Source organism: Zea mays, chromosome 8, assembly GCF_902167145.1.
Source record: "Zea mays cultivar B73 chromosome 8, Zm-B73-REFERENCE-NAM-5.0, whole genome shotgun sequence".
Lineage (NCBI taxonomy): Eukaryota > Viridiplantae > Streptophyta > Magnoliopsida > Poales > Poaceae > Zea > Zea mays.
This window is the reverse complement of record NC_050103.1, coordinates 173,740,800-173,754,106: the sequence shown is the minus strand read 5'-3', so window position 1 is coordinate 173,754,106 and position 13,307 is coordinate 173,740,800. Positions and strand designations below refer to the sequence as shown.

Here is a 13,307-nt window from a genome sequence, read left to right as displayed (position 1 = left end):
AAGCATTTCTTTTTGGCTTGGGTGAGATCTTTCGTGTTCTCATCAAAAGGTTCATAAAAGCCTACACTTATGATCCACCACAATTTTACATCAATTGTATGAAAATAATGGCTCATGCAAGTTTTCCACTGTGCAAAATGTGTGCCATCAAAAATATGTGGTTCACAAGTAACCTCTAGCCCTTTAGTCGCCATCCAGCTTACTCTCGGGTCGGTTAAGACCCCCAAATGAGAGAACCAGGCTTTGATACCACTTGAAGGGTCGAGATGGCGGACTAGAGTGGGGTGAATAGTCCTTTCTAAAACTAATTACAATGGCTAACACAAATAAATACGGAATTAAAACTATTTTGGTTTAGCCAAGACTACACTCCTCTAACTATAACAAACACCTGACAAAAGATTCTAATTGAAGCAACTAAGGTGCCAAGATAGTGAAAGAGCTCTCCCATACAAATCTAGTTAGCAACGACATACAAATTATGCAAATGTAATTCTAAGCACACCGATAGCTCCTAAACATACTAGTAAGCAAAGAGCACAAAGCACAAGCACTACTAGAGAGAAACAACTACTTAGCTACACAAGCTAAGTATAACAGATTAGCTACACAAGCTAACAACAAGTGAGCAACTATTTTATTATAGATATGACTAGATATACAAGAGCATATACGAGCAACAAATACTCACTAGCATAAGTATATGAACAAGTAAATACAAGCTAGTGAGGAAAGTTGCAAACCAACGGGAAGATGATGACACGTGGCACAATGATTTTTTCCCGTGGTGTCGATGACTTGCCGGTCACCCCTAGTCCACGTTGAGGTAGATTCAAAGCACCCAACCGCTCCTCTGTCAAGTCTCCACTTGATCTCTTGAGCCGGATTGGTCAATGAACCCTCAAACCTCGATTCCACTAGAGTTGCTTTTCACCGCTCCGGCGAGGCAAGCACAACACCTCTCACAATCACCACCGCGGCCTCTTCACAATCTCCTTTGAAGAGCTCACGGGGAACCACCACCAAGCCGTCTAGGAGGCGGCAACCTCCAAGAGTAACAAGCCAACGACCTCACTTGATGATCTCCCTAGTGCCTCAAAGATCAACAACTTGATGCAATGCACTAGATGGCTCTCAATCTCACTAGAATGCAATCCCAACCAATATGAGTGAGAGAGAGGGAGAGGAAAGGCTCCAATATGCTCACAAGTGTTCCAACTAGCCTCCTACTAGCTTTCAACCCGGGCAACACAAGGATATATAGCCCCCTCTCCAAAACTAGCCGTTATGGGTCAATTGCCCCTTTTCTGCGCACATTCGGACGGTCTGCAATACAAGCCCGGACTGTTCGCACAAGAATCCCAACGGCTATAAACGGTTATAAAAATGTCAGAGCATTCAAAAATGACTTGCAGACGGTCTGCCCCTCAAGGTCGGACGGTCCGCGATACATAAAACTAAGCCAAAACGAAGTTTTGCTGACTCTGCACATTTGCTGAAATTTGTACTGCGGACGGTCCGCACCTGGACCCCGGACGGTCCGCAATACAAAATATTTGTACTGTGGACGGTCCGCACCTGGACCCTGGACGGTCCGCAATACAAAATATTTGTACTGTGGACGGTCCGCACTCAGGCCCCGGACGGTCCGCAGTTCAAAAAATAAAACCAAAACAGAACTACTCGAGTTCTGTCCAAACACCAGTCCTTCAACTACGGATGGTCCGCCACCTGGGACCAGACGGTCCGCAGTACAAAAACTTCACGAAACACAGAAACTCTGTGTTTCTGCCCATCATCTCAAGTTAGACCTGCGGACGGTCCGCCATGCTGGCCCGGACGGTCCGCGGTACATCAATTCAGCCCACATTCAAGAAATCGCTTTTGAATAAGTTTTATTACACGAACCAAAGCGTTGTTAGCCTCATGCAAATGCACCAACTATACGAGCAATGAGGCACTAAAGACATGTCAAGTAAGATAATTGACCCCTCTTGATAGACCGGCTATCTAGCCTACTAACCCGGTCAATTATCAACCTCTAAGCACCTTTTGACCGGTAAAACAAAAACCTATTGTTATACCTTTGCCTTGAGCATTCAATTCCATCTCCTTAAATGATGAACAATGGGCATCCATAAGTGTAGCCAACCATGATACCTTTTACCATTTGTCCATAGCATGAAGTTCCTCTATCACACTAGTTGAGCATCTCAATATCACCAAGCCACATCACCACCATGGCTAAAATAACTCACACTAGTGTACCTGTGGACTAATCACCTGTGTATCTCAACATAAACACTTATTAGTCCATATAAGTTGTCAATCAATTACCAAAACCAAACAGGGTCTCACAGATGACCACTGCAAAAAGGGTGTACCCCTAGACTGCAGAATTTACCGGTAAACCCCGAGCAATTCCAACAAGTTACTCGGGGCTATATCTAGCAGATGCGCTTGCGCGCACCTAAAAAAACTGGTTCAGGACGAAAGCATGTACGCAACTCCAAGGAGTTTGCATAAAGGCTTAAGGGTTGCTGTCGGGCACCTAGGAACGGGGTACCAAAAGAGAGCCCCACGAAACTCACCAAGAATGACCCATCTGACCAAGTCCCCCACTGAGCAAGTCCGCGAGGCGTAGCGGGCGACCAGGTCCCCCGCGCGAGCAAGCCTACGAGGCGTAGCGAGCGACTAGGTCCCCCTGTCGAGCAAGTCTAATCGTTGAGCCAGAGCTGCAAGCATACATCGACCACGATAGTGTGTGACGCTCGGAGCCCAGGTGATAAGACATAGATATAACTTTCCTCTCAGGGACGGTCTCAGCACCAGACAAGATAGGGTGTCATGTCTGATCCCATAATGGCGGAAGGAACCATGTCGTGTCAATCGAGTCATAGGCTTACGCCATGGGACCCGCCACGCATCACCACGAGGACGTCAGCCACAAACCCATCGCAAGGACAGGAACAATAGGCGGCACTATGTCCAGGAGCGCTATTTTGTATGACCATGAGAAGGGGACCACGACAACGAATGAAAGACTTCTTCTCTCTTTATTTCGTCTCTCCCCCTCTCTCCTCCTATCCCTCTCTAAAGATAGAGCAATGTAAGGTCCGATCCTTAGGATATAAAAGGGAAGGGTCCTCTTTCTACTCGTGATGATGGTGGTCCAGCCTACGGAAATAGCCCTGCTGGACCGCGACTTCACATGGTGGGCCTTAACTCAGTGTTGGGCTAGTCGTCCGGTAATCTTATGGTTGCGAAGAGTTATAGGGTCTCACCTTGACCTAGCATAACCGGACCGACACTGAGTATGATAATAATGTGATGTCAATCATCTGCCTCTTTTTTTTGGCTTGATGTGCATTTAATTTTGGTCTTTTGTTGCTTGTTCGATATATGTTGGATGGGAAGTAATAGGCAACATATTTCTCACCGACTATTGCTACCAGGTGGATGTTGGAGCAATGCATGATTCTAGTACGTGAAAGGTGAAATGATTGACGAAATAAATTTGCTAAAGTATGGGCAACCTCATCGGCAGTCCGCACTAACAAGAAAAGAAAGCGAGAGTTCTTGAAGGAAACACACGCACTGAATTGTCTATAGCAAAAACCATTGGGCAATACCTACAGCTACAGCGCTCCTTGCTTTCCGTTACAATTCCTGAAACAGAAGGCACCAACCCCAGTTAGATTAGTTCACTGAAGTGAGGAACATTTGCCTATTCTTGTTAGGCAGAATGGGCAAGAAGTATGGACAAGAGCAACGCATTTTATTTGTCCTTGATGAATTCAAAATCTTGCCAGACGTGGGCGCAGTGCAAAGCCTCACCACACGGCTCGTGTGCAGAGGAGAGAGATATATACACGACTACACGAGGGCGCCAAACACATTTCGCAACTCACCAAGAACAGCGCAATTTCTTAATCGCAGAGCCTAAACCCGGTCCTCCTAATTATATCGCCACAGTGCTGTCACAACCAGGCGCGATCACAAAGCTTAAAACGCACCGGCATGGCCACTACCGTACTGGATGCCGGTGAACTGCACTTGCACCCCTATGCCGTCGCCGCGGCGGCGGCGGCATTGGTGTCGATGTACATGGTGTGGTTCTGGGCGCTGACACGGGGGCTGTCCGGGCCGCGGATGTGGCCCCTCGTCGGCAGCCTGCCCAGCGTCGTCCTGAACCGGGCGCGGGTTCACGACTGGATCGTCGACAACCTGCGCTCCACGGGGGAAGCGGCCACGTACCAGACGTGCATCTTGCCGATGCCGTTCCTCGCGCGGCGCCAGGGGCTGGTGACCGTGACGTGCAACCCGCGGAACCTGGAGCACATCCTGCGCGCGCGTTTCGACAACTACCCCAAGGGCCCCATGTGGCAGGCGGCGTTCCACGATCTCCTGGGCCAGGGCATCTTCAACTCCGACGGCGAGACGTGGCTGCTCCAGCGCAAGACGGCGGCGCTCGAGTTCACCACGCGGACCTTGCGCCAGGCGATGGCGCGCTGGGCCAACCGCATCATCAAGTACCGCCTGTGGAGCATCCTCGCGGACCATTGCGAGGCCGCCGCGAGCGTCGACCTCCAGGACCTGCTCCTGCGCCTCACCTTCGACAACATCTGCGGCCTCACGTTCGGCAAGGACCCCGAGACACTGTCGCCGGGGCTGCAGGAGAACCCCTTCGCCAACGCCTTCGACTCCGCCACCGAGGCGACGCTGCAGAGGTTCCTGTTCCCCAGCTTCCTGTGGCGCGTCAAGAAGGCGCTCGGCGTCGGCAGCGAGCGGAGCCTCCGCGAGAGCCTCGCGACCGTGGACCAGTACATGACGGAGGCCATCGCGGCGCGCAAGGCGACGCCGTCGGACGACCTGCTCTCCAGGTTCATGAAGAAGCGCGACGGCAGCGGCAGGGCGTTCCCAGAGGACGTGCTCCAGTGGGTCGCGCTCAACTTCGTGCTCGCCGGGCGCGACACGTCGTCCGTCGCGCTCAGCTGGTTCTTCTGGATGCTCATGCTGCGGCGCGACGTCGAGCGCAAGGTGGTCCTGGAGATCGTCTCCGTGGTCAGGGAGACGCGGGGCGACGACAGCAGGAGGTGGACCGAGGAGCCGCTGGACTTCGACGAGCTGGACCGCCTCGTGTACCTCAAGGCAGCGTTGGCGGAGACGCTGCGGCTGTACCCGTCGGTGCCGCAGGACTCCAAGTACGTGGTGGAGGACGACGTGCTGCCCGATGGCACCGTGGTGCCGGCCGGCTCAGCGGTCACCTACTCCATCTACTCGGTTGGACGGATGGAGAGCATCTGGGGGAAGGACTGCGCTGAGTTCCGGCCCGAGCGCTGGCTCTCGGCTGACGGGACCCGTTTCGAGCCGCCCAAGGACGCGTACCGCTTCGTGGCGTTCAACGGCGGGCCTCGGACGTGCCTGGGCAAGGACCTGGCGTACCTGCAGATGAAGTCCATCGCGTCCGCTGTGCTGCTGCGCCACTCGGTCGAGCTCGTCCCTGGGCACAAGGTGGAGCAGAAGATGTCGCTCACTCTGTTCATGAAGAACGGCCTCCGCGTGCACGTCAAGCCGCGGGACCTCGCCGGCTACGTCGCGGCACCGGAGGACGCACCGCAGCTGGGAGCCTTTGTGATCCCGACCACAACTGCAGCAGCTGCATAAGCCTTGCATGTGCCCGCGCACATTGGCTCGGGCTTCTTCCTGCTGAACTTTTTTCTGCTATGTGATGTGCCTCTGCATGCCAAAGTCGTATCGTTTTCTCTGCACCCCCTTCATTAGACTGTTAGGTTTGTGGCTACCTGGCGTTTTATGGTTGTAACTGTGTATTTTTGTGTGGATGGATGTGGTGGTGGATTTAGGATAAAGGATGAATCATACAAAATTATTACATATATGGTTTTGAAACATAATTCATGTATTCGATAAATAATTATAAAATTTCAAAATAATTTGGTATAAAAACAGTAGGTAACACATGATAAATCCTAATTTCAAATATTAAATTAGAAGTTACAATGAATTACAATATAAACAGTTCAGATATAATATTAATAATTCAAATATAGGAAAAACATACTTATCTAATTGTTTATACTAATTATCTTTTTTTTGTTGCCGCTTTTTTAGAAGATGATACTCTTGATTATGTCATCTTCGTGCACTTAAAAAATGACATAGTTTAATAAATATGATTAAACAATCACTGAAAAAGACTATCATCCACTATATATATTATGTAACAATTGTGAAGCTATCAACAATCGATGGTCTGGCCTTTGATTCTTGAAGTTCACATTTAAATGGAAGTGCTGTCAAGGTTGGCATGAAGCCATGAACCGAAGTAAAGTGTCATTACAATTTACAACCATTCCCCTTTCATCTCTCGTATCCGTACTTTCTATTTATTATTATATACATTCCCCTATTTCACCTTCTCTCTAACCTTTTCCCATATTCAGCTTTCCATGTAAACCTAAATTGAGTTATTTAATTTTTATACATCAATTTTAGAGTTTTAAAAAATTATACAATATTTATATTACAGTAATCCACATTGTTGTCAGTTAATCAAACTTAAAATAGATTAATTTCGCAATAATACAAACCAAGATGATATCACCAACATTAGGCTCAGCCTGGATCCATAATAGGAAATCATGCTCGCCTCTTTTCTTCGGATAATCAGAATATCTTCGCTTGGAAGTCCTCTGACATACCGGGAGTGTCGAGGGAGAGCACGCATTCAATGTAAAATTGTAAGCCCGACCTCAAAACCCTCTGACATGCATGGGCCTCGCAGCGAACAGGACTCAGTACGTGTACTGTGCAACCTGTTGGGCTAGATTTGTAATTCTTCTAACGGCCCAGTCAAAAACGAAATGTTTGCTTCGGGTGTCTGGCACGGACGTTTTCTGAGTCTCCTGACTGATGAGAAACGAGGAGGTGGTGTCCAGTCGTCCGTGTCAGGTTTCCAACGGAGAGGCGGACGGCGGCAAGCCAGTCAACGTAGACCATATGGAGACCGATATGACTATAGAAGCTGTTTGGTTTGTTTGCTTTGGTTTTGGTGTGACCGAATCAGACCATCGGTAGTTTTGTTTGTAAATGTACGACGCAAATGAATCAATCCCCGTTCACGAATCACGCCTGATGGTGAGCGGAAGCCAATCACGCTCGCTTCCATGAACGTGCGATGACCAACCAAATTGATTTCTCCCTCTATTCACATGATTTAGTCGTTTTAAGTTTGTCCTAACTTAAACTATTTAAGCTTTAACCAACAATATATATATATATATATATATATAATATTAGATCATTTTAATAAAAAATAATTAAATATTATGGTAGTTAAAGTAATGATGAATCTAGTAACTTTACTTTTATGTTGTAAAATATTACGAAACATCCGATATAACTGATCAAAGTTGATATTGATTGACTTAGAACAAATCTAAAACGACTAATTCATGTGGACGGAAGAAGTAAGCAATAATTAATTCCCCTTTCGTTGCCTCAAGATATTTGTTTCATTCGTTAACTAGTTGATCGCTTCGAATTAAAGTTGAACTACTGCAGCTGTAATTTATAGAGACAAAACACTACAGAAGTAGTATAGGTTGGTATAGATTAGAACTAAATGAATAGCTTAAGATGAACGCTCTAAAAATGTTAGAACCCGACTTTACACTTAACTATAAACACTAAGTAAACATGAAGTGATAAAAAGAAAACACCCCATAGTACAGTGAAAAAGATCGGTCCACCTTCAAGTTGCTCTCTATTGCTCGGCCGCTTCCAGAAGTCTTGCACATAAATGTGCACTAAACATCCATGAGAGGTAAAAAAAAAGCATGCACTGAAATTTCAGTAAGAACATCCAAGCTCAACCACGAGCGCACAGTGCATAGGAAGGTGGGTAACCGGACAAATCACGAGGATGTAAGCGGCGTGACGTCACCACAGCAGCAGGTGGCGCCTACCACGGCTCGCGGGACCATGCGCCATGCCGCCATCTGCGCCACACATTTTCCCCCGGAGCAGGCCCACCGTCCTGGACCCGCGTATCGAAATAAAGCCCAGGAAGGTTGGTGAGTGGGCCACGCGTGGCCCATCCGGCTGCCGGGTCGTGAGATCCGGCCCCGGATCGCACTAGCGATTCGGCAACTTGCGCGCAGCGCGCACGTTCTGCACCTGTATTGTGTCGCACTCGCACCCAATTCCCCAGTATTTCCTGCAGACTCACTGAGTCACTGTAGTATTTCTTGGCACCTGCCATCCCTGATCCTTGTACAGCCTGGCGTTCAGCAACCTTTTCCATGGGCTATTCCAAATATCCGCATGTTCCTCGGCATATTCCTTGGGCATATGAAATATGCACCTCTCGTTTGGATTTCATCCTCCTCAGCCCTCAGGCCTCACTCAGGTGACATATTTTTACGTACAGGAAGCTAGATCGTCCGATTGCTTGAATGTTTTTTTCCCCCCGACCTGCTTGGAAACCAAGCCACTTGCCAGACTTGCGCTGACATAGAAGATCGATCAGCAAATGAAGCTACTGAAACTGCATGCTTGGGATAGAAAGAAAAGCTTGGCAGTTCTCCGGTCTCTTTGGGTCTGGAGAACGAGGGTTCAGTCCACACAAACGCTTATAGAACATGTACATGCCATTATATATGCCAAGTTGGTGCAGGTTGTCTGCAGATGCTTGCCTCTCAGCAGCATTCGTGTCTCGTCAGGTTGCCAACATACTTCCATCTTGCTCAACGAGCGCAAAAGTAATGCACTACTTCCATCTTGCTCAACTAGAGCAATAGTTTCCTCGGAAAGAAAGGAAGGTTCTAGAACTGCTGGCTCACCAGTAGTCAATAGTCATCCGCGCGTCTTGATCATGCATGGAAGGCAAGCTTCTGCGGATATTGGTGTGTGAACAACGGAGAGAGGGATAGGTGGCGGATGTAACAGTGTACGGTCATCCGAGCTTCGGAGATCCGGCGAGGAGGAGATAACTGAGGGGTGGCGGCGGATCGTCGGCTGTTGCTCATCAACGGCGTCTCTGTCGGCCAAGGAGCTATCCAGCTGAATAGCTGACGCCACTCAGAGGATCCTGGCATCGACGGTGTCCAGTGGTGTTCTGGTCAATTACATTACGGGTTCCGGGTCATGTTAACAGCGCCTTTATGATTTGCTCACCAAAGCTAACAATCTCAACCTGTGCGTTGGTTTGCCTTGAGCTGGAAGCAGACACAGTGTTCCGACTGAATGTCGGTGGGGCCGCTGCGTGGAAAAAAATTGCAAGCAAAGACAAAGGCGGGACGGTACCCCTGATTGAGTAGTGACCGTTCCCTGCTCGAGAACGAGAGAGGCCCAGACCGAAAATATCTGAGCTGAGCCGAGGCAGCAAACTGTCAGTAGTGCCTTCTCGAATCCTGAGAAATTAATTAATTTTAAGCTTGACGACATTTATAGTAAAAAAACATATAGATCTACGAATATATTAGTTAAAAGTATGTAACTTTATTAATTTAACAGTATTCATTTGGTAATAGAAGATTAATGTATACTTTTTTGGGATTAAAGTATGTAACTTTAACCGGTGGAGAAGATTATTCTTGGCCCGGGGCGCGATGGGAACAGCAGCTGCTACTGCTACATATAAAGCCGGCGCGCGCGCGTGCGTGTGTCCAGTTCCAATTAAGCCAGTGTCAGTGTCAGTGTCATGTGGTGGTGCCGCCAGGTTTGTAGGGGAGCAAGCGCAGAGCGAGCTCTCACGCTAGCCGGTCATGCCGCTGTCACCGCGTCGCGTCGGCATGCCGTGCCGGAAAAAGGGAACTGCGAGAGATGAGTGAAAAGGAACTCGCGTCCACATCGCGCGGGCGAGAGGAGCTGAGACACGCTGGTGTTGTCACCTGTTTAGCAGCTTCGTTCGATCTCGACTTGAGTACATGCATGCCTGAGGGCGGCCATCAAGCCAGTACAGCACTAATTAGCGATCGAGCGTGGCAGACTGGCAGCTAGGCTCAGTAGTAAACTTCAGAACCTTTTGACGCAGTAGCTGCTAGACTAGCTAGAGACTGACAAGTCGAGAGAGACTAGCCAGGTATGCCTTGCAGTTTGAGACCACTGAGCGCAGGACCAGTTTGGTTCTGAACAACATGTGGACGTCGTCGTTGGAGATTTAACTGGTATTGGTATCTACCGCGTCGATGATGCTGTGTCTCACTTGTCTGGCGTATCAAAAATCTTTACGCCCACAGATGCTGAGATCTACGCCGTTAACGGCTGACCACACATGGTGGAACGAACAATCTTCTTTTTTCCATTCATCACCTCCAACCGCCGTTTGCTGCCTGTAAAACTCCGGAAAAAAACTAACGGCTGAAGTCGCTTGCTGTTGCTGGCTTTACTTGAAAACACCAGCTGCGCAAAAAAGCCTGTATGTACATGTACAGAAGAGAACGTCAATGCATGCATGTAGACGCGAATGCAGCTATGTACTCCCATAGATCCCAGACTCGGCGGCGTTACGGGCCAGAATCCAGACATTGTGGCACAGAATTCACGGAAACGATTTGTTGGATGTTTATGCCATGCATGGTGTGCGGCATGATTCTGAAGCCGTCCATTATTATTCCATGGCCTTTCGTCTGACGACGACACGAAGTTAACACCGTGACGTGTGTGTCATGGAGAGAACCGGCGGTAATTAACTTGTTACATGCATGGGGCCACACTACTCCTTTTTTTCTGTTTATTTCTCTCCTTTTTTCACTCCATTTCAAGGTCATTTCCAGAACTTTCCACACCAGGCGAAGCCCGGCCGGAGCACGATCCTATGGGGGGTAGGTACTGTCAGCACAGCAGCAACGCCCCTCAAAAAAAAAAATTGAAACAAACCAATACTTCGTGTAGATTCGTAGTACAAGGAAGCGCCAAACGAAGCAGTCTGCATCAACAAGCGAGGGAGCAGATCTGTCTAAGCGGCACACTGACGCTCTGTTTGTAGCGCGCCGGTGACCGGTGATGGCGATGCAACTTGCACGCCCTATCTTGGCAGCTTGCCCGGCCGGCGGGGCAATTCACCTGTCGCGGGCACCACCGATCGATCGGTGCAAGGACTGGTCCTCCCTCCGTAGCGGCGCAGCCTAGAGCCCATTTCCACCGTTGAATTCGGTGCGGGAGATCTCGGGGAGGAAGGACCGAACCGGACGGACGCCGGCGGGTGGGAGGGTGGCGCTGGCGCCCATCGGGGTCGGGGCGTGGGCCCCCTTCTCCGTCCGTCCTGGCGTTGTTGCGGCCGTCCGTTGCCGGATATTTCTTGTCGGACACACACGGTGGCGCGGGCGGGGGAGGGCCGAACCCCGGGGCTGGCCGTGGTGGCGCCGACGCGGGAAAGCGTCGCTTGCAGTTGCAGCGATTGAGCGATGCCTTTCGCGGGAGGAGATTCTTGAGGAATGTACGCTGTCGTTGCAACACGTGATTCATTCCGTGCCTGTCTTGTCTACTGGGCCTGGGCGCACGTGAGCGCTGAACCTGCAGTCAAGCCCATGCCCGTGCTGTTGTCATGCCACCCACTCCGTGGGGACAGCCGGACAGGTCCCATGGTGGCCTGGATGACTTGTGTGCCACTGTCTGCTCGCCGGTTGCCACCGCGGCATAATGGCGGACGCGTGTGTGACATCGGAGGAGGCGGGTCGGGGGAACTTCAACGAAGAAGGGGAGCCTCGAGGCTTCGCGTTTGCAGGCTCGCAGCACCACGTACTGTCGCTCGATCGCTCTGGTGATGGCACGTTGAACACAGGTCGACACGTCGAGACTACCGTCTCGTCCTAGTTGCCCACTTGTCTCCCATCCTAGTTGCTTCTTGTCACTCGTTCATGATAGGTTTAGGGGATCTTTTGCAGCGTCTCACTTGGAACCTGTTCGGTTTTCACGGAATAGAGCTCTAGAATGGTTCCTAGCCGAATCACTTCTCTAATTTATACTCCCTCCGTTTCTTTTTATTAGTCGCTGGATAGTGCAAAATTGCACTATCCAGCGACTAATAAAAAGAAACGGAGGGAGTATAAATTTTAATGAGCTGTAACGAATCCTGGTTCAATCCTAGAGAAATGAACAAGCCCTTACCTAAATCCGAGAGCTCTTGACGATACACGGGGTGGATCGGATCTAGTACGTGCACACTATTAATAACATATAAACAGAGGAGATTATGAGTTACGACCTTCTTGCCCTTGATTAAGTACAAGACTAGGGGTCTAGGGTCTGTTTGGTTTGTGGCTAAATGTGCCACACTTTGCCTAAGGTCAGTCGTACGAATTGAATAACTAGCCTTAGGCAGAAAAGTTAGACAAAGTGTGGCAACTGAGGTAGTGAACCAAACATGCCTTAGATCCCGCTCTTTGTAGAGGTGGTTATGCATCTTTGCACGGTGGGAGGAGGCGAAGGGTCGCTGGCGCCGTCATTCTCGTTGCCATGCAAAAGAGGAGGAGGCTCGGATCCAGTTTCTGTTGGGGGCTTCGCCATTGTCCGCTGCCGCCATTAGGTAGAAGTGATTTCGGGCACACGAGTAATAAGAACCTTGAGGATGGGGTCGATGGATTTGAGTTTTAGGTGAGTTATTAGCATTGGCTAACTCGTCGCCCCCTTCAATCATGTTATATATGTCGCTTGTGTGACCAGGGATGCAACCATAATTAGAGTGCCCCCGATCAAGGTCACCATTTTAGAGACTTAGTTATGGTTAGATGTACCCTATTTGCTATTAACCGATTTATATAGAGGACACGCTAAAAGTATCTCTAAGAGACTAGCTAAATAGCTTATAAAGCTATATTTTAGCTACTTAATAGTATAATAGCACTACAACAAACTAGCTATTTAACTTGCTAAACTATCTAGCTCTCCAAATTAACTCTGTCACTAGCTAATTTGGTTAGCAACTCTCGCTAGCTAAGCTAATTTGCATGTTTGAGAGTCTGTTGGAATGATATATTATATAGAGTTTAATATTTATGGAGAGACAAATAAAGAGTTAAATAAAGAGTAAAAAATAGAGTGTCTCTTGGAGATCCTCTAACATTCTCATCATTTGTTCTATACATTTTTTATACTTCAATTTTTTGGGTTCAACCTATCTATAAGGTTACACATCAATATATCAAGATCAATCTGATGGGTTCAAGGTTCAACCAGGGCCTAAGATTAAAATTCTCGGTATGATTATCCCCACCTTAACCAGATCAATCTGATGGGTTCAAAGAGGGTCTAAGATTAAAATTGTCGGTATGATTATCCCCACC

At 48.7% G+C, this 13,307-nt stretch overlaps 1 protein-coding gene across 1 annotated transcript; it reads left to right on the top strand.

The window, feature by feature from the left end:
• Positions 1-4,011: 4,011 nt before the first annotated feature.
• LOC100273463 (putative cytochrome P450 superfamily protein) lies at positions 4,012-5,867 on the top strand. Its single transcript, NM_001147900.1, has one exon. The coding sequence runs from the start codon at positions 4,021-4,023 to the stop codon at positions 5,665-5,667; it is 1,647 nt and encodes a 548-aa protein (NP_001141372.1). The 5' UTR covers positions 4,012-4,020; the 3' UTR covers positions 5,668-5,867.
• Positions 5,868-13,307: the final 7,440 nt, after the last annotated feature.